The 26,979-nt window shown below is 40.4% G+C and overlaps 1 protein-coding gene across 1 annotated transcript in view; it reads left to right on the top strand.

Annotated features, from left to right (window-relative positions):
- Positions 1–26,979, top strand: part of ITGA4 (integrin subunit alpha 4) — a 222,208-nt gene that overhangs the window by 82,156 nt on the left and 113,073 nt on the right. The window contains exons 5-9 of the mRNA XM_082260232.1: positions 1,199–1,266; positions 4,380–4,509; positions 11,639–11,724; positions 16,137–16,199; positions 23,257–23,394. Coding sequence (XP_082116358.1) covers positions 1,199–1,266; positions 4,380–4,509; positions 11,639–11,724; positions 16,137–16,199; positions 23,257–23,394 — 485 coding nt within the window. The remainder of the gene's footprint in view (positions 1–1,198; positions 1,267–4,379; positions 4,510–11,638; positions 11,725–16,136; positions 16,200–23,256; positions 23,395–26,979) is intronic.

Genomic DNA, 26,979 nt, shown 5'->3' with positions numbered 1-26,979 from the left:
TGCATCAGGGGTGGGCAGTGACGGGCAGCGGCAAAGTTCAGCGAGGGCTCACTCCAGGGGAGAGGCATTTATGACAGAGAACACCAATAGGGTTTTTTTTGTTTGGTTCAATTGCTTTTTAAAGCCCACTTGAGGTTTAACACCTTATTTATTTATTACATGTATTTATTTAGCAACAGCAATTTCTCCAGCACTTTACATATACTATATATTGTACATTCATATCAGTCCCTGCCCTCCAGGAGCTTAGAATCTAAGGTCCCTAACTCACATTCATACATACTAGATCAGTTACAGTTTGGAAAGGAGAACATGCTAACTCCATGCAGATAACACTTTCTTTATCTCTTTATAATGCGGTACCCCTGTTCAATTTTTAATATTTTCCCTCAGTGAAAATGTAGCTTCTGGACCCCACACTTTATTTTTCTGTACTGACAGAGCTGAGTAACAGCTACACCCTTATTACAAGCTTGTTTACTTGGACTTGTATTGTAGAGAAGGGTCTGAAGTGTCTGTTAAATTACAGAGTGCGCTTGGCACTAAGAATGGTAAAAATTGAACAGCACAGTCATTTTTAGACACCATGCACAATTACTGTAGCAGAAGTAACACTAGAAAAATGGAGGTGGTTGGGGCAACGTCTTCCTGATTGTGACTTCAATATTTAGGTCAGCATTGGTCCTACAAACACTTCCTTTTCCAGTGGCTCTAGTATTAGAAGAACCAACAAACATTCCTCATGAATGTATATTTTGTGGGTTTTGGTCTGGTTGGGTTTAAATGTCAGAGCAAGTAGGTAGGGGATCCTGGATCTGTATTGTGGTTACATACATTCCCACCATACATAATATTAATTTTATATATATTCTATATGGATGGGGTAATATGGTTGTTAGCCTGTGATTGATTTACTGTACTGTTGACCTTATGAGTGTGGCCAACCCCTACTTAAAACCCACCCATCAGTGTTGTTACTGCATTTACTTGGTCTTTTTTAAAATCTGGCCATATGGTTTTCGTTCTCTGCAACATTACAGGAAGAAGAGTGGTTGGGTCTCTTTGCTGCTTATTTTCTTTGGTCACGAACTGATTATAATAGCAATGCAAGAATCCGAGTTTAGTGCTGAATTAAACATTTAAAGTAATTGCATATATTTTGAAAATGTAATTTAATGTTTTTGCTTCTTTTTGTTAGATTATGTTAGAAAGTATGGGGAAACGTATGGCTCTTGTCAAGCTGGCATCTCAAGCTTCTACCTAGAGGTAAGACTTGTGGAGTTTTAATTGATTTGCTACTCTTCCAAATTCCAATTAGCTTAGCTTGGCAAGCATGTATGTATAAAATTCAAATGGTAAATATACATCTTTTGTTTTAGAATTTATAAAGCTTAAGGCATGACTAAGCTTAGTAGAGCAATCAGGAATTATCTATTGGGCTAAAGTGTAATTCACTGAATTAGACATTTTGTATAGGTCATACATTGGTCAACCAGGTAGTGCATGGATAAGCCTTGACTTTAATTTTTAGAGCACATGGCATGCTCATTGGATATGAAAGTCCAATTTAGAAGAACTGGAGCAAAATTTGGGCACAAGATATAGGTGCTGTCCATACAACTGATAAGGTTTAATTTCAAAGAAAAGAAAATATTTTGGGCAATAGTGCATTTTTCTCATAGTTCCTAAGTGTCCTTCAGGGGAGATAAGGATTTGTAGTTAACTTATGACTTGTTTTCCAACTAAAGTTATTGTGTGTGGTCTTCATTATGTAGCACCCTATAGGTAGGTGCGGTAAATGTATAGTGGGCCTTGTCTGCCTAACAGCAGGGCCATGTTTTCTTTTGGCCAGGGTGTCATGGTTTCGAGGTGTGCCTGTTGAAGGGGGAGTCTCCCCAATGGTTCCTGTGAGAGGCTTCTCATAGGGCAGTGGAGAAAACCCAATCAGGGGACACATTCAGGCTTGTAACTACCCCAGAAGGCAGATTATGCCGCAAGGGATTCTGGGAGTGGGTATAAGTCTGAGGGAAGTGCGTGGCGCGGTGTCTTTTGCGGGAGCAGAATCCCAGGAGGGAGAGAACGGCTGTCTCTCCTCCTGTCTGAGGAAGCCGATGTCTCAGGGTGTCGCCTGAGAATCCAGAGAGTGCTGAGTTGAGCTGAGGGGATCTGGTGTGCCGAGAACCAGTGGAGAGCGAGAGGGGTCAAGTCCCAGGAAAGCCTACACAGGTCGTGAGGACTGAGAATTACCCCTGGGTGTCTGCCTGAAGTGTTAGAGGAGACCACTCCGGAAGAGGTTCTGGGATCCAGCATCAGCTAGCTGTAAAGGGGGTACCTAGGTTGAGGACCCTGAAATGACAGAGGGGGTACATAGTCAGTGGACCCTGAAGAGTTAACAGTTAAAGGGGGCATCTACAGTTTGGGCCCTGAATTGTACAAAGTATCAGTTGGGAGTTGCAGCCATACAGGATTTCACCACAGTCTACCTCAAGCCAGCGAAGCCTGGAGGGAGTAGTCAGTGACTCTGCAGTGCAAACATTGTAAAAAGCTCTTTATTCTTCAGTCCTGGATCTTCTGGACTCAAAGTCGGGCTTCTAGCACTTCTTTCAAAGTGTGTGTTACCAAGCGTCAGTGAACGCTGGCTAGCGTCATATGTAGATATTAATCCTCAGTCTCCCGCCCAAACTGTGTGATTAACTCCGCGCTCTAGGTAGCACCAGCAAACTGCTGGTAAAAAATTCTAAAACTAAAGCTGCCACTTAAACAAATATAAAATACTTGATAACAATAAAAAAGGAATAATAGTAGCGCTAGAACAATCTAAAAAAGTTCCCGGAAGAGTTCCTACTATCACCCGTGGATGATCACCAAGTTAACAGTGCGGTTGATAAACAGTCCTCACAGTCTTTTAGTCAAATGATCCCATAGGTGAAATATGAACATCAGTCCACTTTCAGATCTTCAATCACCATAAAAATTCATGTATTAATGATGACAGTGTTTGGATATATGCCAAAACTCCGTGGCTAGCGTCAGCTGGCATCAAGGCAGCGTTAACAGACATTTTCTGGATAAAGTCCCAAGTTGTATTTAGTTGAACCTAAAGGACTCATTCCCTTCTCCCATCCCCTTAAATACAATAAAACCACAAAACCAAGATGCCGGAGTTGTCAGTGTCTCAGTTTTCACACCCAGGGTCGCAGCTCACATGGGCTGGAGAGGTAACCGGTAACAATGGCAGACTCACATCAGGCCCAATGCCTGGAAAACCTGATACAATTACAACATACAGACTTGTGGGCATAGTTCTAAACAACAAATGGGAAATTTACCCGGGTTTAAACATGGGTAACAGTTAATTTGGGCTAGAAGGTGTCATCTTTACAAAATGATAGTAAAACTATTACTTACTGTGCTACAATGGATTAAAGGGATCTTTTCCAATGACACCAGGACCGCCACCTCTCGTTCCACCTGTGATGATGATTTCAGCTTAGTACCTGCTTGTATTATGCCTAATACTCTCCAGTGATACATCCTCCTAGTCTGCATCTTTTAAAATAGGAAACAGACTAGGAGAATCACGTGACCTGATTCATTTGATGATTTTATAGTACTTTCACAATTTGCTTTCACTTATTCTTTAACAACATATGGCCATCTGAACAGTACAGTCCAAAAACAGATTTGTATTGGAAGCAGGCAGGTTGCGGCCTCCAATCGTTTTTTTTTTTTTTTTTTGTGATGTCATTCACATGTTTTTAAGCAGTATAGTATAGTGGGGATACTTTTTTTTTCTTTTGTTACAAAATGATTAATCAACTTAGAATAAGTACAGTACACATGTTTTTTGACTGAAGAGAACAACACATAAAATCAGACCTAAAAGAATATTTAACCCAAGATCAAAACTGTAATATATTGCAGCTTACTGGCCCTGGTGCATTAGTTTCCATTTTTCAGTCTAAGAACATTTTTGGCAAGTACAGGAAATAGCTGTTGATTTTGCCAGAAATACAATGTCTTTTATTACTGCCTGTGAGCTGACCTGGAAGCATAAAACAATAGCTTTCGTCTGTAAACTACTTATGTCCAGACCCTTAATTTGGCTCCTTTCATTGACACAGTGGAGGAGTTGTTATAGCCATCTAGGGACAGGAAGTGTGTTATTCACAGCATTACCAGACAATAAATAAAAAATGTGAGAAAAAAAATACAAATGCAGCCACTTCATTGAAGTACAGTACTGTTAAGCTGCAATATATTGCATTTTGTTTTTGGGTTTAAATATGATGTAATGCCCTAAGATGTCTATTGTATGTTTACATTTGTAGATGTTTTAATATATCATGCAGTGCAAAAAATATGGCTTTTTTTTCCAGGATTTAATCATTATGGGGGCACCTGGATCATTCTTCTGGATGGGCTCTATCTTCGTGTACAATACTACAGAGAACAAGATTTACACCTTTGACAATAAAAATAACACCGTAAAATATGGCAGCTATTTAGGTAATTCAGCTCTTATTGGTATATGTTTACATAGTGGACTGCAACCCCCGGGACAGAAGTTGAAGGAAAGCTCCTCAGTGGAGACATACCTAAGGCAGCACCAACGGTTCAGGTTGTAGGACAATCTAGTATATGAGGGACAATTAATTATACATAAGGAAAGGACAGCAGAATTGCCACAAATGAACATTATTAAAACTGCCATGGTAGTTTGATCTTTAAAAGTGTTTAATAATATGCATAATGTTGCTTAAGGGTCCATTCACACTAGCGCGACTTGTCAGGCAACTTGGTCGCCTGACAAGTCGCGGTCGCTCGCTCGCTATTGAATAGTACAGGACCCGTTCTAATAGGAGCGACACAAGTCGCTCTGACTTAGAAAAAGGGTCCTGTACTACTTTGGGGCGACCTGGAGGCGACTTGCATTGACTTCAATTATATGAAGTCCGTGCAAGTCGCGCCGAGGTCGCCCCACAAAGTCGTGTCGCGCCAATCTGAATGGGCGCTAAATGAAACAAGAGGTGTGCATTAATTCATATTAAACACTGGATTCATACTTATTTTAAAGCTAAAAGAAGTTTGTGCCCACATTATTTTCTTTACACTCTGTTCCAGTGTATCATTTGTTCCAAAGCAAAAGATCACCTAAAAAAACTGTCAAGAGAGAAATATAAAGGCTGCCATTTTTGACCACTTCCTTTGAAAATGCCAGTTGCCTAGCTGTCATAGTGATTATCTTATTTCAATCATTTCTGAATTTTTGGCTCAAGTATGCAGATAAGGACTTTTGACTTTTCTGAAACTCCTGATTTGCATACCTGCAGCGACTTAGAAAGTATCAAACCCAGTGCAGAACAACTAGGAAACTAGTATTTTCAGACAATCCTTTTCCCATGACAGATTTACTTTAAGCTACCATAAGACTGAGGAAGAAAAATGAGGTGACCCTCGTACAAACCTCATTCATTTTGGAATTTCAATTAGAAAACAGAAATTGAGAAACTGTAAAAGCATGTAACTATGACATGAACCAGCATTCAGAGTGTTCTAAGAAAGGAGTAGTACATATTAAATTCAGCAATATTAAAATCAAATTTTTTATTTTAAATTTAAAAACAGAACAAAAGAAAATTTCATCATTTACTAGCATTACTAGCAAGTTTTTTTGGAGATTGCTTCCTAAGAAGTGGGATTATCTAGAATCTAGTGTTTTAAAAAAACTTTATCAGGTCAGGAAAGTTATCGATTAAAATATAAAGTTCAGGAATTTTGTAGCATACAATGTTGTGGGGAATAAAACAAACTTTACTTTAGCTCCTGTTCACGCTTTTTGGAGAGGCATAAATCCAACAGATAAGCTCATTATTATAATTATTTTTTGGTAGCTTTTTTATGTATCAAACCAAGAACATTGCATAAACAGTGGCCACTGTTTTGGGATAGGTCTACTTGCTGGTTTAAATATCCAAAAAGCAAATCATGTGACTGCAACTTAATAGTTAAAGCAGATCTGGATATGGTCAAGATGTTTGACTGTTGAATTAGAATAGAGAAGATGCATGATCTACATGACTTTGCTCATGGAGCAATTGTTCCTGCCAGGGACTGTGGCTACTGAGTCTCAGAAGCCTGTGACCTTCTAGGACCTTGCATTCTCCAAAGTTACCGAGAATGCCGTGTGCTAGGGGCTCACAATCCCCTGGGGCCACTCAATAATACTTGTGGCCCTGACATGTAATAAACTTCCAGTGATGGGCATTTTGGTGGGTAAAACACCTTATTATTTAAAGCATTAAGACAGCATGGCATGCCAAGGCCAGACTTGTTCAAGCTGACAGGAAGTCCTCATCTTTATAGATAACTGCTTTTTCAAACAGTGGCGTGTATATGGTTTTCTCTGAACACGAAATATGTTGAACATTACGGATGATGGGCAAATGCAAAATAAATAAAACTACTCTGAATTGCATTTCTGCCAGAAAAAAAGGTTACATTTTACCCTAGATCACCAAAACTGGACAACTAAAAAAAAGGACAATGTTTCCTGATCGGATAGAATATTGATTTCTGCTGTAAGGCCAACATTTGGCACAAATGCATTTATTCTTTCTATCTTATTTCATAGGTTTTGGCTGATTATGGTTAAATGGGATGGGTAAGATTTTCATGACATATAGTAGACCCTTAAAAGTAACCATGTCAGGTTTGCTATTCCCAATGGCAAGTCGCTGTAATAAATAAGGTGGTATACTCAGCTAATCTATGTATGACCTGTTCAACTTTGCAGCCATCGTAACACTCATCAACATTCAACACTTCTAAAAGTGTTGAAAGCTTGTGTCCTCCCTGTGGAACGCGGTTCTATCCTCCAACCTCTATGTCACGAGTCCTTAGGTGATATAGGGACTGGAGGATGGAACCACTGCTTGTAAGGGGACTATTCAAATCCCTACATCCCTGCTGAGGCCTTAAAGAGGAGCTCCAGTCTCCCCAAAAAAATTAAAAGTCAGCAGCTACAAATACTGTATTATATATATAAGGACACTTACCTGTCCAGGGATCCACGAATTTTAGCACCTGAGCAGATTCTTCAATCGGCTTCAGGTGCAGACGCCAGCATCTTCACTAAAGGGAAACCAGCAGTGAAGCCTTCCGGCTTCTCTGCCGGTTTCCTACTGTGCAAAAGCGAGTCGCGCTGTGCTTTGTGAATGGTCCCGCCATCTGGGACCTGTGTGTTTCTCAGAAGGGGGAAGGAGGAGGGATCGTACTTGTAGATTTCCAAACGGATCTTACCCAAAAAGTGCCAAATGTGGCAGTGGAGGGGGGAGGGTGCGAACAAGCGGGGCTTTACCTTTTGGGTGGAGCTCTGCTTTCAGTGACATAGAGACTGGAGGATGGAACCACTGCATGGCGGGGGACATAGGCATTCCACATTGCTGGGATTTTTGAATGTTAGGACCATAGGAAGGCTTCAGTGCTGGGATAGAAGGGAGGCTAGAGACTTAGGCTGCTGGAAAGTTGAATATAAGAGCCCTTCTATTTTGGGGACTTGCTATTGGACAGGGTCGCTTGTAATATCAACTGTGCATCATTTGAATGCTACAACATTTCCGAAAAAAAATTGTCACCGACCATTTGCAGCAAATACTGTATGTTTGAAAATCCAGTACTTTTACCCAGTGTAATGCACATAGCCCGTAAAGGGAACAGAACTTTGGCAGGGACCCAGCAGGACACCCATTACAGGCTGTCTGCAGAAAACTACAAACTACAGAAGGGGAAAGATACAAGACCAGTCACCCAGTACAAGGAGAGAGAGCAGCAGTGACTGGTCTTGGTCTTTATTACAGGAAGCTACTGCACATAGGCAAAGTTTTATGCTAGATTACTGCACAAATGTGGCAAAGTACGCAAAGCACACCAAGATTTGGGTAAAAATACATCAGCCTTTTTATTTACTTATCTGGGGTTAAGCCTTAAAATACAGTCATTCCCTGGAATTCATAAAGGCTGGTGCAGACAGATTTATTGTCCAAATTCATGTACCTGTCTACAACTTGTACTTGAATTTGGCTCATGCTGTGCCACTTAGAATTCATGTGAGAAACTTTTTGCAAAATCTGTCTGAGCCAGTTTTTCTCTCTCCACACCAAAAGAGAGTTTGGAACTAATTAGCTCCACTTTTATAATTGCACATATATTGCAGCACAATGTAAAAGTGTCCAATTTATTACGACACAGTGTAAAAGTCTGCAACCAAATTTTCCTAACAGTTTGCGTTAAAAACAGGTGTTTATTTAGCACACATTTGCAAATACATGCGTAAGCTGCAAGGCAACTCCAAGGCACCCATTAGTATCTGCAGTTCTAACTCTTGTAAATTTATGAGAGCCTTCATAGTAGAAGCACATGCATTCTATTGGATAGATAGAGGACTCCGCAGCTTACACATGTTTTTGCAAATGTGTGCTAACTAAACCCCTGTTTTTAACCCAAATTGTTAAGCCCCGTACACACGTACCGATGGTCGGCTTACAAATGTTCCTCTTTTCTCCCCGGGATGTCGGTGTCTGCTGAAAAGTGCAAAGACAGCACAAGGACAGCACAAGAATTTTGTCCGCCGACTGCAGAAGTGATGTCATGTAATGGTTAACTTTCCCTGTGTTTTCTATTTTCTGAGCATGCCCAGTCTTGCAAATCTGCGGTCTGTCGGCCGAATTGTGTACTGACAGGCGAACAATCGTCCGTTCTGGTGTCGGCATACAAATATTTTCATGTTTGCACGAAAGACTTTTGTCCGCGGATTGTGCGCAGACATCTGTCGGAGGCACCATACTAACACGCGTACAATCGGCAGATCCTTCGTCCACCGACGTTTGTATGCCGACGATCGGTACGTGTGTACGGGCCTTTAGACAAGAAAATTTTGTTGGTTGCATACTAGCTGGCGAGTTGAGCTGGAAATTTTCTTTGGTTTTGTTTTGCACGCGTTACCCTTCCATGTGCTCCTTGTTGTGAAAGCCAGTTATAGGTGGGGGGCAGTGGCCAGTTGTTTGTTAACAATGTAAAAGTGGCACATTTTAATTGGATCTGAATTAGGTGCTGTCAGAACTAAAAGTGTCACAAATGCTTCATGAATTTGTCGCGATACATCACCAAGAGGGATTAACGCTAAAAAAGTGGTGAAGCAGCTTTATTGTATTTCCCCCCATCGTTTTGAACATTTACCATGTCATCAGTGAAAACAGTGTAATTGCTGAGTATCAGATAATGCCTCATGCCCTTCTAGCTGGCTTTAAAAAAAAAAGCAGACAGGAAGTTTTGATGCGACTCGCTCAGGCATTCTTGACTGTGCTGCTACTACGGAGACAAAGGATGTGGTTTATTTTCTTATACGTTTTACTTCCCATTAATTTGTTTTGTTCTATCTTTTGAAATAAGCGATTTCAAAGTCAGATCTACATTATGTCTTTAATTAATCTTTAATCTGACCTGCCATCTGGACAGTCTTAACGATATAGGGCATTTAAATTGAGTGTTTGTTATGCTGTGTATTGCCATCCCCTGATGCATGTAAAATGATCATACTAGCTGTTTGTGCCAGTAAATGTGCACTGCCAGCATCTGGTGTCAGGGGGGTAGACCTGCTGGCTGCTTTTCAGGCAATGCTGCTGGTAAGCCAGACACTTTTGCTTGTTATATAGGTGTTAAGGTTATTTATTTATTTATTGTAGATATTCATCTAATACTAGAGCTACACAGGTCATTTTAGTAGGTAAATCACACTGCTAAAATTGTTAGCAATTGATGTAGTGTAGCCATTAACCACTAAGCTTATAAACCCTTAGGGTCCTTTCACACGGCCGCTCCGTGTGTCCGCAAATCATCCCATCCGTTTGCGGATGATTTGCGGACATAATGTAAGTGAATGGCACTGCGGATGTCAGCGGAATACCATCCGCTGACATTCGATTTTCCTCCTTTCAGTTCTGTTCCGTTTTTACGAATGGAACAGAACCCCATTTTTTCTTCCGTGTAAAAAACGGAAAGGAAGGAAAATCGGATGTCAGCGGTGTCATCCGCTGACATCCGCAGTGCCATATACTTACATTATGTCCGCATATCATCCGCAAACGGATGGGATGATATGCGGGCACACGGAGCGGATGACAGAAATGTCACCCGCTCCGTGGAAAAAAAAAAAAAAAGTCCCGCAGCGGACCTTTCACACGGAGTGGCCGTGTGAAAAGACCCTTACTGTGTAAACTATATAAGTAGCAACGTGTAGGAATCAATCATCGATAATCACACAATGCTGCACTTGTTTGCAATTTATCGCTACTACATGCTACCATGTGTAGCTAGCAATATAAAGTGACATTTGTTCTAACTGTTTAGCGATCAATTATTACTCTTGTAGGGTTATTTGTCCTGTGAAACTGCATGTACATACGTCCTGTGTGAATGGGGAAAATTATTTATATTATTAAGCTATTTTCTCTCAAGGTCGAATGTTCTCATAGACTGAATCAGGAAAATACTGCATTATAGCCACCAGCTATAAACAAGACAATAAGAATGTAGGCGCTCTGGATGGCAGGACTGGCCAGAGATGATAGCCCACAGTGTTAGTAGGTGCAGAACAGGCAGACAAATTCCTGAAAAAAGCAGCACTTGATAAGAGGGAAGCAATTTTCTGGTAAAGATAACAAACAGAAGGTGCTTCTAAGTGCGATGAAACACAAAACTTTATTGACCAAAGGATAGAAACACACTAGAGATTAGAAGTGAACAGGCTCATCATAACACATAAGTCCCAAGGATATACAGGTGCTGCTACTGGACCCAATGTATGGATCCTAGCCCACCAGCAGTGGGAAGCTTCAATTAGAAAAACCCACGAAGGACAGCTGCACTGCTGGGACCAGCGTGGAACGCAGGTAACCGAATGTGACATCAAAGGGGGTGGGAGGCATTTCGGAGCATGCGTATTGGCTTCTTCTTCATGCCGATAATAAAGTCTTGTGTTTTGCTGTGCTTAGAAGCACCTTCTGTTGGTTATTTATAGCCACCAGATATAGCTGATGAATAATGATAAATGATGATAAATACTTATTTACTATGATCAGCACCTTTATCTGGTGGCCATAATGAGGTATTTTCCAATTCACTGTATGAAGAACGTTTGACATGAAGAGAAAATAGCCTAGAAACATTTAATTTTACTCCCATTGGCACAGGACAAATTTACAGTATATACAGTTTCCTAGTATGCTCTGCAATTTTTTTATAAATACACAATTTAGTGATTAAATGCCAAAGTTGTAGTCGCGTGAAGAATCCTCCTTGCGCTAGGCTGCAGTCACATGAAACCGCTCTTCACCTCTTCTTCTGTACTTGGCAATCTTCAATGATCCAGTGACGTCATCGCTGTTCTGTGCATTATTGTATTGAGAGTTAATATTGATATGGCATATAATTAGATGTTACCTCCTTTGTTGAGTAGTTTTTGATATGCTATCTTTAATATTCTGGTTAATACAGTACTGTATCATACTGTGGCACTGACATCCATTAACCTATATTACTGATAAAACACTTATCTACCAACATTTGTTTTGTTACGCAGGTTACGCAGTCGGAGCTGGGCATTTTCTAGCACCTAACAGCAATGACATTATAGCAGGGGCTCCACAACAAGAACAGATTGGTAAGGTAAGAAAATGTCTATCATTTTTTTATAGAAATCAGTGAAAGAAAAACATATAACACTAGTTGCGCACAACACCCATTGATCATAAATACATAAAATAATGGTGCATCGATCAACTGTACCCAAAAATTTGAAAATATAGTCCACAATATAATACGATGAATGATCCAAAAATCAATATATACTGTGAACAAAAAATGAATAAAAGTCCAAAAAGTAACTTCTATAGTAGTGATAAACCAAATGATCTTGTGAGATTCCAGTGCTAATAAAATAGGTGACACCCAAATTAGATCCACCACCAATGTGCTCCACACCCGTCAGATTAGCAACTCACCCTCATTTGTTGCCTACCACTCTCGTGGATAAGGCAAATTTTGCTGCATATATTAATGTTGAATATGGTGTTCCACCTAGGCAATGCAGACAGCGGTCTTCATGTAAACCAGAAGGTTGGGGAATTATCCTTAGCTCCAGACCATGTGGAAAAAACATATAAAAGAGGGACCCCACTGGTGCAGTACCATTAAAACACTTTATTAAATCAACAAAACAATATAATGCCCGTACATGTATTTAACTTGCCAAGTGCAAATATACATCCAAAAACCAAATGAGAGGGATAGGGGAGCTCACTATAGTCCGGGGTGCTGCAGCGTAAAGCGCGTTGTGTCCAAGGAGCCAGATAAACCACCCTGCTCACCTCGATCACTTCTTCGGTCTGTCGTGTAGCCACGCCCCTTAATTTAGATTTTTTTTTTTCATTTTTGATTTTTTCAAAAGGGTGTGAATATTTATAGCGCAAGATTTTTTGCATTTATATATAATTTTTTTTATACCTAAAACATATCTTTTTTCAGAATCTAAGGCCAAGTACCACAATATTAAATGAGCCAACATGCATACTTAAAGGAGGCCTTCTCTGAGAGCAACTGAGAAGATTTTCATTCTTAAAATGCTAGTTGTCTAACTGTAATACGGAGCCTCTTGCTTTAGAACTTTAGGGCTTTGGGTCACTAGCCTGGACTAGACCTTTACTCTAACTTTCTCAATAAATGAGTGTGCTCTGGCTCGGTGACTCAAATTATTGAAGCCAACATGTCAACATAATAGTGTGGCAACTGACACTTGCATAGTGACCACAGCCAAAACAGCAGGGTCAGCATTTGAGGTGGGCAAACTGGGAAATTGCTCAGAACCCCCATATTCTTTGAGGCCCCAGGGGATTCCTTCCAACTGTTTCACCCCCTCCCACCACCCAATTATCCTAATGAGATGCAGTGAGAAGCTCCCACTGATTATATTGAGTGTCAGTTCCGGCAAAAAAGGGCACGGCAACAGCACTTGGCTCTGCCTACTTTCTTCTTGTGTGTTACCACAACACATATTGACACACATCAAGTATATTAGCATGGTTCAGTGCTATTTATGTTCAATGGCATCCCAAAGCACTAGAGCAATGCAGCTCTGATACATGTGTTACAGTTCACCGCAATGCACGGCAACACATTATTGTGTGTTGTGGTGCGCTATGTCAGAAAAAAAGCTGCATGTCTGCTTTTGATACCTTCATGTACACTTAGCACAACGCACATTAACACTTGATGGAATGCTCATTGGAACAAGTAGATTAACGCGATCCACAAGAACAGCAAAGTGTATACGGGTGAACTTTTATGTAAAAAATAAATATGTTCCCCATAACCCTCGTCTTAAAAGTTTTATTTTTCAATCTCTTTATTCAATTTTAAGAACGAAAATTCTCCCATTTAATGGAAGATTACAATCTTCCAGGAACCTTCGGTGAACAGATACTGTATTATTAATACAACCCCAAAAGAATCGAACTCTTATGTATTTATTACAGGTACTTATATAGCCCCGTCAATGCACTCAGTGCTTTACATATATATATATTGTGCATCCACATCAGTCCCTGCCTTACAATCTAAGGTCCCTAACTCACATACATAGACATGCTGGGGTCAATTTACATGGGAGCCAATTACCCTACCAGCATGTCTTGAGAGTTTGGATGGAAAATAGAGAACTCAGAGGAAACCCATGCAGGTACAGGGAAAACATGCAAACTCCAGGCAGGTAGTGTCCTGGTTGGGATTTTAACTGAGGACCCTACTGCTGCCAAGTGGTAGTGCTAATGGCTTATCCACTGTGATGTGACCTCTTCTGCTGCCCACAATGTTGAATGCCAAAATCCTCCCTTGAAACCTGTTGAAACACCAATACAACTAGTACTTTCAATCTCCTATCTCCTGTGTCTTCTGTGGTGCCCAGTGGTTTCTCTCACTGAACCCCATGCAACTGCAGGATACAGTAGATGACATAGGGGTCCCCATGGGAGAAAGCTGATGGATTCTCTCAAAAGTGTCATTTTTATAAATGCACTTTTTTTCTATTTTGCAGGAAAAGATTTGTGGGCATTATTTTTTGAAAATGACATGGCTGCTTTTAAAAATTTTTAGATACTAAATAATTGAGTGCCGGTTATCGAATGATCTGTCGTCCGTTTTTTGTGGCATGCTAGTCTGATATGGAAAGTGAAGAGGTTATTTTCATACAAATTTTCCCGTACGACAGAATTTTACTTCAGAAGTGATATCATGTGTTGGATTGTTTTGTATGTGTTCTTTAGTCTCTGAGCATGCCTAGTCTTGCTCTTAAGATTTCTTTCCGTCAAAATCTGTACTAATGAGACGAAAATCGGACGTTGTATTACGGACGACAAAAATTTTATAGCCTGCACATCAGGATTTTTTGGCCGAAAAGTCGGAGTCGGCTGTTGAAAGCACCATACTAACAATCCGAAAATCGGCAGATCGGTCGTCGGACGAATTTTCCCTACATATTTTCTTATTGTGTGTACGGGGCTTTACACAGCTGCCTATAGCACTCTGTCCCTATCTTGTAAAAACATTCAGAAATGAACTTCAATAGTTGTGGCTGTAAAGGAAATATAACCCACAGGATAAGGACATTAGGTCAAACCACTAAACTGTGCACCATCTAAAGGAGTTTCTAATCAAGGTGAAACGGTTAAGTGTGGTAATTTCTCAAACAGTTAAACCAGAAGCAAAACTCAGCATTAGAGCAATGTAAATGCTAAAATCTAGGCCTTTGAAAAATGAAACTCAAGACAGTTGAGCAGCAAACTTTCAATATCTTAAACATTCTCAGAATGTGTCATGCTACTTTACCCTGATGCAAAGATCAGTGGGATGTACGGTCCTCTGCTGCTGTTAGGCCTTATGCACACAGGACAATTATTTTACTATCCTAGAAGCAAGCAGCATTTTTGCAGAAAAAATGGCCGATGCTTGTTAGGCTCCATGCATACTGCCAGTTCCCTTAGCAGAAAAAGAAACACTCTTATTGAGCATTTTTTGTACAAAGTTAGATGAGTTTTGGAGAGTTTTGTGTTTTTTTCTGGCAGAAAGCTCTAATTTAGAAATGAAAACCAGAAACCAGAAGTTTTTTTTTCCCTGCCTCTAAATGTTGAGCTTAAAATATGCCTGTAATCGTCCTAATATGCATGGATACATAGGATAACATTAAGCTTCTTCTACTGGCAAAACACAAAACTCCTGTAGTAGCAGCTATTTTTAAGCCAGCGTGCATGTAGTCTAAGGCCCCATGCACACAGGGCGTCAGAAACAATGAGCGGCAAAGCTATTTCTGATGCCAGGAAAAAGTGGCGTCAAAAACGCACCTTTAGCAGCATTTTGCATTGGCGTCAATGCGCATTTAGGCGCGTCAGCGCTTAGCAGCGTTTTTAAATAAACACAACCCTCATGTATTTGTGACCAATCACATTTTTCACATTTTAAAAAACGCCTGACGCTGCTAAAAGCCGATATTCAGCGTTAAGCCACGTTTAGGCGCGTTTAGCAGTGTCGGTGTTTTTACAGCTTAACGCTGCTGCTCCTGAACGCACTGGCCCGGGTTTTTTTTTGCAGACTAAAAACGCCTATGCCACCTGGAGCTCCTAAAAGCCTGTGTGTGCATGAGGCCATAGAATAGCATGGAGGGGCGTTTTTAAGCTGCAAAAAAAAAAAAAACGCCTGATGCTCCTAACAGCAGCTGCAAAAACGCCCTGTGTGCATGGGGCCTTAGCTAAGTTAACAGTAACAAACATTGTAAAGTTAAAAGTATTAATTCAGGTGTTCTTGACATATTTGTTCTGTTGGTCAACAGGCACAAAGTGATCTGTTCATATATCTTAGCAGTATCGGTGATGCAATACATTTACGAATGTTACTTCTGTTTCTGTCTTGATAATTCTTTGTCAAAAAGGGAAAAAAAAGTGTTGCACAATTTTCATTACTAAACCAGAGACAGAAACAAGGATTACACCTAAAATGTGATAAATAATATGTATTTGCTTTGTGTTTCCCAGGCCTATATATTTTCTGTGAAGGGAAGGATGCTGATTTTCCAGTTTGAAGCTGAAGGTAAAAAGGTGTGTGTTTTTTTTAACCACGTTGCAACATTTGTGGCCACGTGAGCTGGTTTTGGTTGTTCCCAGTTCCTTATTTTGTTTGCGTTTTTCTGAAAGACCACAGTTAAAGAAAAACACAAGTCTTTTAACTTAACTGGGTTTTAGAAATGTATTGTTACAATTTGGATTAACCCACTCTATTTGTTTATCTATGTACAATTCCTAATTGTACTGTAGTTTGCCTGCTATGACTTTCTACATTTAAATAAACTGGTAGGCTCACTTTATATTCTAAGCGGGCTTTGGGCCTTCTGTTTGTTTTAGGCCTGTCTCTGATCACTCCCCCTTTCCCCCTCCCCCAGAACTTCCTGTTTGCTGGTGAGGCAGCCCATCATGGTTTTCTAATTGAAAGGTGTTTTTGAGGGGCACTGTAAACAAATGACAACAATACAGGCAGGCAGCTAAAGTATACAGGAGGCAGTTTACTACCATTACAATACAAACCCATTACCAAAAAAGTTGGGCTGCTATGTAAAATCTACATAAAAACAGAATGCAATGATTTTCAAATCATTTAAACCCATATTTTATTCACAATTCCCTTTTTAAATTGTAAGATCTAACGAACGGGGCCCTCTGATTGCTCCAGTTTTTAATTTTATTGTAACTGTACCGTCTGCCCTCATGCTGTAAAGCGCTGTGCAAACTGTTGGTGCTATATAAATCCTGTATAATAATAATAGAAAGGAGAAAACATATCAAATGTTTAAGCTGAGAAAATGTACCTTTTTTTTTTCTTTTGTAAATTACTTTTTTGGAATTTTACAATAAAAATGTACAGCATAACCTGCCATAGCTGAACCAGGGAAAAATTGTTACAATAAAAGAAAAAGAAACAAAAAACAAAACTTTCACATTTAAGAACCTTCAGCAGGAGGCAAGCATATGTCAAGTCCAGTGGGCGATGTCCCCCTCAAACTATATGTGGAAAAGCATTCCTTGCAATTGCTGAGATCTTCTATCCTCCCCCCTCAGGAGACTAAATCCCATAAAAATACCTCTAAATATATCATTAGAATAGGATAAACTAACAACAATCTACACCCCAGTAATGCATTAAATAAAGTTATTTAAAACAGTGCCCAGAAGTGAATAAGACATACATAGAAACGTAATCAAAGACATGTGTCTGTAGATGAGATCCTGCTACCCCATACCTTTTCAAATTTAGCCAAGAACCCTCAACACGAATAAGTAGCCTTATAAAAAGGAACTGCTTTATTAACCAGTGATTTCCATGATGCCAATGTTGGGGCAGAGGACTTCTTCCAGGGCAACATGATCAGTTTCCTGCCATAAAACAGTAAAAGGGTGAGATGGGTGCGTAAAGCTCTAGTGGTAGCCAGAGGTTCAACCAGGCTTAGTAAACAGACTTCAACTGAGAGGGGAATCGAAATGGAAGTGGCTGAGAGAGTGAATGCAGCAATTTCCTGCCAAAAGGGTTTAATGTTAGGGCACTCCCAAAAAAATATGTAAGAAATTTGCAAGATGCATGGAGCATCTCCATCATAAAGAGGATTGGCCCCTATATATCCCAGCCAGCCTAGCAGTAGTAAAGTAGACTCTATGCAAAACTTTGTAATGAATCAAGAGTTCTCCAGTGGAGAGAAGGCACTTAAATGGAGCTTCCCAAACATCATACCAGTCGTAACGATCCAAACCAGGAGCTGCAGCCTCCTAAGCTGATCTACATGGCTCTAGCAATTGAACTGTCTCTGGAAGGAGGTCCTTATAAGTGGATACTGGGTCCGATGCAAATTGGGACAAAAATTAATGTCTCAATTGAACATATCTGAAAGATAGTTTTTTAGCCAATTCGTAGCGCTCTTTAACCTTCCTAGCGGTATTCCCGAGTGTGACTCGGGGTTCGATTTTAGAGCCAAAAGCGGTAACCCCGAGCCACACTCGGGGTAGCGCTAGGAAGATCGCTGGATCCTGGTAGAGGTTTTACTTACCTTTTCTCCGTGATCCAGCGAAGAATGCGGGCGGTATGCGGTGGCGGAGGTTCCTCCCGATCGTCTGCGAGCCCCGGCTTCCGTCTCCGGCGACGTGACGTCCGCTGGGGGGTGGAACCCGCGGCAAATTCAAGTGTAAAACACACCAAACACACTGATACCATTCAAAATAAAAAAAAATTCACATTACATTGCCCCCCAGTGCCCTTTACTGCAGTTTTACTGTACTTTTTATGTAAATATATGATATATATATATATGTATATATATATATATATATATATATATATATGTGTATATATATATATATATATATATATATGTATATATATATATATATATATATATATATATATATATACACGTGTATATATATATATATATATATATATATACGTAATTCTTGTGAATGAGCAGCCCAAACCAACTGTATACATTATATATATATATATATGTGTATATATATATATATATATATATATATATATATATATATATATACATAATATATGTATACATACACACATATATATATATATAAAATAAATGTATACAGTTGGTTTGGGCTGCTCATTCACAAGAATTACATGCAAAATAATGGTACCGCTTTCAGCACCTAAAATCCAAAAGAATCATACCGCCAAGGAGGTTAAAAAGGGTTTTTTCCACAGGGGAGCATGGGGAGACAGCTGAGCAGGGCTAGACTGTGTGAACCCATGCACCACATACCATGCCTTTATAACTGAGTGCATAGAGGAGGTAAGGGAGTAAAAGGATTTCAAACCTCTGTAAACTAGATGGGAAAAGGCCTCATATAATCCCACACATACCACCTCCAGGTATACAGAGGCGTCATCATAGGGAGTTGTCAGCCAGCAGAGGGCAAAAGTCAATTGGCCAGCAAGAAAATATTTATAAAAATTAGGAACCGCCATACTCCCCCACGGCAGTTGTAGTATGGCTTATATAGGGCGAGTGGTCCCCCCGTGCAAAGAAAACAAACTAAATTTAAAGACTGATTTGGGGATCCACACGGGGAGTTTCTAAAGGACATATAAAAATAAGGGCAAGATTTTCATCTTGATCAAATTGATTTTACCAATGAACGAGAGTGGAAGTTTCAATTTTAAAGACGTAAGGAGAAAGATTAAGGCTCATATAGTCTGTTGCCGATTTTGGTGAGAACGTAAGGGTAGGATTTTGGACTTCATCCAATTCACATTTAGACCAGAGACAACTGAGAACCTGTCCAAAATAGAGTGCAGCCTACAGGGTAGGTCCAGTGTCCCATAAGAAAAGCACCAAGTCATCCGCATAGAGCTGTTGTTTCAGTCAGACTATCCACGCTGATCCCCTGTAGTTGAGGAGATGAAAGTAACGCCAATGCCAGCAGCTTTCTCACAAGCACTAAGAGCCTCAGTGAGAGAGGGCACCCCTGTCTGGTGCCTCAGGACACTGAAAAGACCAGAGACACTCTATTATTTAGTCGGAGAGCAGCCACCGGATGCTCATATAATAAGGAGATCCACTTATAAAATGTTGGGCCAAACCCCATATGGTGCAATACAGGTCCAGTCTATGGAGTCATATGCCTTTTCCAGATCGAAAAACACCGGAGCCTCCCCACCCCAAGGAGACCTCAGGAGCCAGCAGGATGTGCGTATAAACCCTACGAATGTTAGTGTCTGTGGCTTTTTTAGGCATAAAACCAGTCTGGTCTGAGGAGATCAAGCGATGTAGCACCTTTGTCAGCCTATTGTAGATCATTTTGGTGAGTATTTTAGGGCTCATGTTAACCACTTGCCGACTGCCTAACGCCGATCTACGTCGGCAGTCAGCCCCTCACAGGCAAAGTGACGTAGCGCTACGTCACTAGCTTGTGAGGGTCTAGGGAGCGAGCGCGCGCCCCCGTGTGGTCACGGACCCCCCCGCGCGTGTGACCAGCGGGCCCGATGTCCGCCGGTCACTCGGCGATCGGCGGGGGAGAGGGAGAATGTCAGGCAGCTTGTGTAAACAAGCCACCTGTCATTCTCCTCGCTGTAAAGACACTGATCACACGGATCTAGTATGTAGATCCGTTGATCAGTGTCCTTACAGCTCAAGCCACAGCCAATCACAGTAGAAAGCACGCCCCTAGGGATACACACAGCCCCTCCCTCCCAAATAAAGTTAACCCCTTCACTACCAGTGTATTTTTACAGTAACAGTGCATATCTATAGCACTGATTACTGTAGAAATGTCACTGGTAACCCCAAAAGTGTCACAAATATCAGTCAAGGGTCCGATCTGTCCGCCCCAATGTCGCAGTACCACAAAAAAAATCGCAGATCGCCGCCATTACGCGTTAAAAAAAAAACAACAAAAATGACAAAAATCTTTCCCTTTGTTAGTAAACGCGATAACTTTTGCGCAAACCAATCAAAATACGCTTTTTGCGATTTTTTTTACCAAACATAGGTAGCATAAAACAAATTGGCCGAAAATGTTAAAAAATTTTGATTTTTACATTTTTTTTGGGGGGAATTTCATATAAAAAAATGTGAAAAATATTGCTATTTTTTTCAAAATTGACGCTCTTTTTTTGTTTATAGCGCGTGATCAAAAAATCGCACAGGTGATCAAATACCACCAAAAGAAAGCTCTGTTTGTGGGAAAAAAAGGACGCCAAATTTGTTTAAGTACAGCGTCGCACGACCGCGCAATTGTCCGTTAAAGTCACGCAGTGCCGAATCGCAAAATACCCCCTGGTCGGAATGGGGGTAAAATCTGCATTTGGGCGGTAGGAGGAACAGTAAAGGGGTCTTTTTCAGGTTTGGACAAAAACACCACATGGGCTTCATAAAAGGATGCCAGCAGAGTCCCAGTTTTGTACCATTTTGCAGGGATCCCCTCAGGGCCCAGGATTTGCTGTTGGGACTGTTGGGAAAAGAGTTTATAGCAGCCGCCAACTCCTTTTCTGTGAAGGGGTCATCTAGCTGTGCTTCTACCTCTAAGAAAATGTACCATTTTAAGAAAAAAATAGGGTAATTTTGAAATTGATGGCAGCAACACCTCTTAAAAAAGTTAAGACAGGGCCATGTTTATGACGGTGTAGCATCCCCTCTTCTTTTAACAGCACTCTTTAAAGGTCTGGGAACTGAGAACAGTTTCTGGAATTTGGGAGAGGAATGATGTCCCATTCTTGCCTGATTTAAGATTCTAACTGCTCAGTCCCGTGTCGCCTTTTTCATATTTTTCATTTCAATATGAGCTAAAATGTTTTCAACTGGTAAAAGGTCTGCACTGCAGGCAGGCCAGTTAAGCACCCACTTACTATGAAGAAATGCTGTTGCCATAGATGCAGTATGCGGTTTAGCATTTTCCTGCTGAAATACCAAGTCCTTTCCTGGAAAAAGATATTGTCTGGATAGGAGCATATGCTGCCTGAAAACCTGGATATATCTTTCAGCATTCATATTGCCTTTTCAGGTGTGCAAGCGGCCCATTCCATACACACTAATGAACCCCCATACCATCAGAGATGCAGGCTTTTGAACTGAGCACTGATAACAAGCCAGAAGGTCCCTTTATACAGTAGTAGAAGAGTCCGGGTGTTTAACTGGCCTGCCTACAGTCCAGATCTGTCACCAGTTGAAAACGATTCGGTGCATATTGAAATAAAATATAAGACGAAGATGACCCAGGACTGTTAAGCAGTTAGAATCTTAAATCAGGCAAGAATGGGACAACATTCCCCTCCCAGAACTTCAGAAAACTGGTCTCCTCGGTTCCCAGGCATTTACAGGGTGTTGCTAAAAGAAGAGGGAATGCTACACTGTTTTGAGATGAGTTGCTGCCATCAATTTCAAAATTTACCTTATTGTTTTTCTTAATATGGGACATTTTATCAGTTTAAACATTTGATATGTTTCTATTGTGAATAAAATATAAATTTATGAGATTTGCAGAACATTGCATTCTGATTTTACCTAGATTTTACATTTTATCAGTTTGTTTTGCTGCATACAGGAAACATAAGATTGTCTTGCTAAGCATACAGGAAACCTAGCTCATTTTCTGAGGAGGGTGGTTTTTCATGCAGGCATTGCTTTACTCTACTTAGCAGGATCAATTTATGGTAAATTAAGTTATCATTCTTACATTTAATAATTAATTCATAATTTTGGGTGAAAGTTATATATTAGTGAATGACTATAATGCCACTATAAAGCATTCACAGTTTGTAACATGATATAGACTCATAAAGCTTACATGGACAGCCTGTTACTCCTTCTGGGATAACCCCCACCTAGCACAATGTTGTCACAACCATCTGACACGTATCGTCCACAGGACTTTCTCAAAGGTGGTTGCGCTACATTTTTTATTTTTATAAATCTTGGCTGAAAATCTCTTCTTGTGCTAATGCTCTGGGTTTATCATAAACAAGTGCCATGTTTTTTCCCCCATAAAATACTGTATTCATCTGTGCAGTGTGTGTCAGCACGGCCACGTGCAGGCTCAACCAAAGTAATAGTGCTGGATCACAGTTGGGAGTCAGTTGTCTCCTCATAAGAAAGACTTCCCGAACAATGAACGTTGTGTTAGGGTAATCTGGTATTATTTTAATGCAAATGTAAAAATATTGGAAACATTTGAATTTACATTTACATTTATCATTGAGATTTTGTATGTTTGATGTTAAGGAATGTATTTCACATATTTTGGAACTAGTGGTAGTTGGTCAGTACCATAACATCCTTCCTTTGCCTTGCACCTGCATTCTATAAATCAGTGGTTCTCAATTCCGGTCCTCGGGACCCACTAACAGGCCAGATTTTAAGTATTACCTAGGGGGATGCAGACTAGAATACTGCAATCACTGAGCAGCAAATGAGATCACCTGTGATGTAATTTAGTTATCTTGCAAACCTGGCCTGTTGGTGGGTCCCGAGGACCGGAATTGAGAACCACTGCTATAAATGATGCAAATGACAGTTGGAAGGAAATTGCAGATTTGTGATAACGATGTTTGTGTGAAATTAGCAAAAAAATTGAATTCTGTATTTTCTTTCCTTAATAGCTTGGTTCATACTTTGGAGCATCTGTGTGTGCTGTGGATCTCAATGGCGATGGACTTTCAGATTTACTGGTTGGAGCACCAATGGAAAGCACAGTTCGAGAAGAGGGGAGAGTTTATGTTTACATGAATGCTGGAGAAGTAAGTAACTTTGCCTTATTTACAAAGTCCATGGGTTCCCACATTCCCACACTTCTTATATTTAATTATTCTTGTTTTTTTTAAAAAAAAACGTCAGCAAACAGGAGACAAGATGGAAAAGTTCAGGTACTGAATGTCATGATGTTTTGTTCCTGTGTATTCATTAGATTTTAGATCTATCATATATTTCCTGAATATTTCACACTAAAGGCACATTCTACAAAATACATTTCCTTTGAGTTTCCTTTGAATTTCCTTTGTTTCGGTCATCCAAGTCTAGAGAGTTGACATTTTTAGACCAAAGGGAACCAGGACTAAAGAAAGATCATCATTTCACCAATGTTCAGCCGTACAATAAAATAAATTAAAATGCATAAGGGAAAAAGGGCAGGTGTTTCCCAATGCAACCAATCAGATTGCAGAAATTAGTTCCTAGTGCAAGTTAAAAAATAAATGATTGCAAATGCTCGAAGCTTTTAAGATCTACCACTGTATTTTTTTTTGTTGTGTAGCCCTATGACTGAGTGTTCATATTTACAAAGTAATGCCTAGTTCAGAAAAAATATCTTCTAAGGACGACATGCGCAGCGTGATGCAACTGGTTTCCCGCATCACTAGTGGCAGTCAAATCATGTTAGCGGTCAACAAAAAAAACAAGCACATTTAAACATAGGGATCACTTATTACTGACATGTCAGAAATTCTGCTTGATATCTACTGCGGATCTTTTCTTTAGAATGCTTAAGGCCTCTTTCACGCGGCCGCTCCAGTTTTTTGCTCCGCTGCGGGACTTTTTTTTTTTCATGGAGCGGATGACACTTGTGTCATCCGCTCCGTATGTCTGCATATCATCCCATCCATTTGCGGATGATATACGGACATAATGTATGTCTATGGGCATTGCGGATGTCAGCGGATGACACCCCTGACATCCGATTTTGCTTCCTTTCCGTTTTTTGAACGGAGGAAAAATAGGGTTCTGTTCTGTTCCAAAAAATGGAACAGAACTGAAAGGAAGAAAATCGGATGTCAGCGGATGGTATTCCGCTGACATCCGCAATGCCATTGACTTACATTATGTCCGTAAATCATCCGCAAAAAAATAGGATGATTTGCGGACATACGGAACGCCCGTGTGAAAGGGCCCTAACTCTGCAAACAAGACATTTATTTACCTAATACAGTCCACATTGCAGAGTGGTCTACTGCAACCAAGTATTTTATTTCATCATTTGACCCCACCTCCTAGACATTATTATTTATTGGCTCAGAAGGAAATAAACGTAATCTCAATAATTTTTAGCTTTCTATATATTTGACAACTGGGGTTACCCAGTTTTTCATAACACCCAAGATGGCCCAATCTTTCCTAAACATTTTGAGGGGTGGGATGGAACAAGGAGTTTAAAAAGTAGACTCTGCAGTTAGTATAGAATGCATGTTACAGTTTTGGTGCACTAAGTGCAGTATACAGGTTGTCTTTAATGGCCATAAAGCTGCCGTTGCACAGTTGGACTGTTTTTGGACGTCGCAGCAGTCTCTGAATTTTCGTGTCCCTTAATGAACAAAAAATAAAATGTGTTTTTTTATACATACCGTAAAATCAATATCTGGGGATTTCTTCGAGGAACGCAGGTCCCACCCCTCTGTGTCTATGATTGCAATCTCAGTACTGCTTTTCCACAAGTCATGGTGGTAGTAAAAGGGGTTATACTGAGCTGACCACAAGTTTTTGTTCAGTGTCCAAATACTCCTGTAGGCAGCAGTATAACCCAACAGCCCCCAAGTTCCTGTGTCCCTCAATGAACTCAAAAAATGAATTTTAATGGAAGTACAGAAATCCCATTTTTTTCTTAATGTAGCACTGTATAGTCTATATAAACTACTGGTAGGTTAAACTGAAAAATGCTTTGGGAGGACATCTTTCACAATGCCTCAGGCTCTACCACTTTGTAAAATGCAGAACATGCAAAAATCTGGAAACTTTTATGTAAGGACTGAGTCACCTAACCCAGCTCCAGACTAGTATTTAATGTGATTGTTTAAATACAGCAATATCTGACCAATTCAGGTTTGATACCATATATACTGTTTTATTATGTTAAGCCTGGGAATACCTAGGTTAAGGTGAGTATCTCATGAGTCAGGGGCTGCTCCGTCCCTTTAGACTAAATACAACAAAAGTATTTCCTGTTGGACTTTATGTCAGCCAAAAGATTAAAACAATGTAGTTAAAGCAAAAAAAAAAAGGCTTTATTTATACAAAAAGTAAAAATTGTATCCATGCATCGAAAATGTCTGGTATAGATAATTATCTAATAGTTGCCCTACTAAGGCTGACCATAAAGTGCGTGGTACATATAATAGTCTAGATAGCCACCATTTCTTCCCAACATGTTTCGATTAAAGATCATCTTCCTCAGGAGATCAAACATATGTGAATTGATCAGGTACTAAAAACAAGTGATTGCTGTGGCACATCCTGAGGGGGTATACAGAACAGAGCAGTGTGGCCAGGAATCCCCCACCGAGGGTGGGCGGGAAGGGGCAGCCACACAGTGCAGGCCCACTGCAGACTATCTGCCCACCAGAGTCAGAAGCACGGGGGTTCAAATGTACAAGCAGCAAGAAATTACATGGAGAATGATAATCTCCATTGGATCCTGTTTAAGGTAGATCCCCCTGAGAAGATATGGCTCAAGCAGCAGGGTCTGCTATCATGTATAGTGTTTAGACCAGACATTTTTCTTTTTAACTACATTGTTTCTATCTTTTGGCTGCAATAAAGTCCCACGGGAGATACTTTTGTTGTATTTAGCCTGGGAGTAACTAATCTTACCAGTGAATGGACTGTGTACCAATTAGGATCCCTGGAAGATTAAGTGTGCCGCTCAGGTCAGCTGGTTCGGGGAGTGATGTGGGTGGTTAATGCATCCGCTGTTGCAGGAGTGCGGCCAAGGGAGTGGCGCTCTTCCTGACTCTTATGGCTGTTGGAGAGAGGAGGGAAGGGATCCCTCGTGCCGCACATCCACGCAAGTGTATGATATTGGAAATAACAACCTCAGGCTGGGCTCCCGCCAGGCCACGCCCGCAACACATTTCGCTCTGCCCCTGGAGCTTAGTTATGGGGACCTGTGTATGAATTAGGATATCGGTCTAATTTATTACTTGCTATTAAAACCCTTATAACCCTATGTACAAAGTTCTTATAAACAAACAGAAACAGATATAGCATGAAATACATGTTTTTTATTGGTACAGTATCTGTTAATAGTGTTTCTAGATTGACATATTGTTACAGTTAAAGTGGTATTGAAGTCATTTTTTTTTTCTTAAACCAGATAAAAATAACAAAACAATTTTTTTAAATTTCCTCTTTAGAGCTTGGTTTTTTCAGTTGTCTTCTGGCCACTCTGCTTGATGCCCATTTTTTCTGTGCCCCCTATGACGCTGAGATAATTTTCCATTATGTGCACGCTCCCACTCTGTACTCCCAGTCTACATGCAGGTGCTTAGAGTTCCACACACAGCCCGCTCTGGAGGAGGAAGAGAGCCATGGCTTTTCCTCTCTGTGTCCCTCTCCTG

The sequence above is a fragment of the Pelophylax lessonae genome (assembly GCF_965119305.1).
Source record: "Pelophylax lessonae genome assembly, chromosome: 6".
Taxonomy (NCBI): Eukaryota; Metazoa; Chordata; class Amphibia; order Anura; family Ranidae; genus Pelophylax; species Pelophylax lessonae.
The sequence above is the reverse complement of the archived record's forward strand: the minus strand, read 5'-3'. Positions and strand labels throughout refer to the sequence as shown.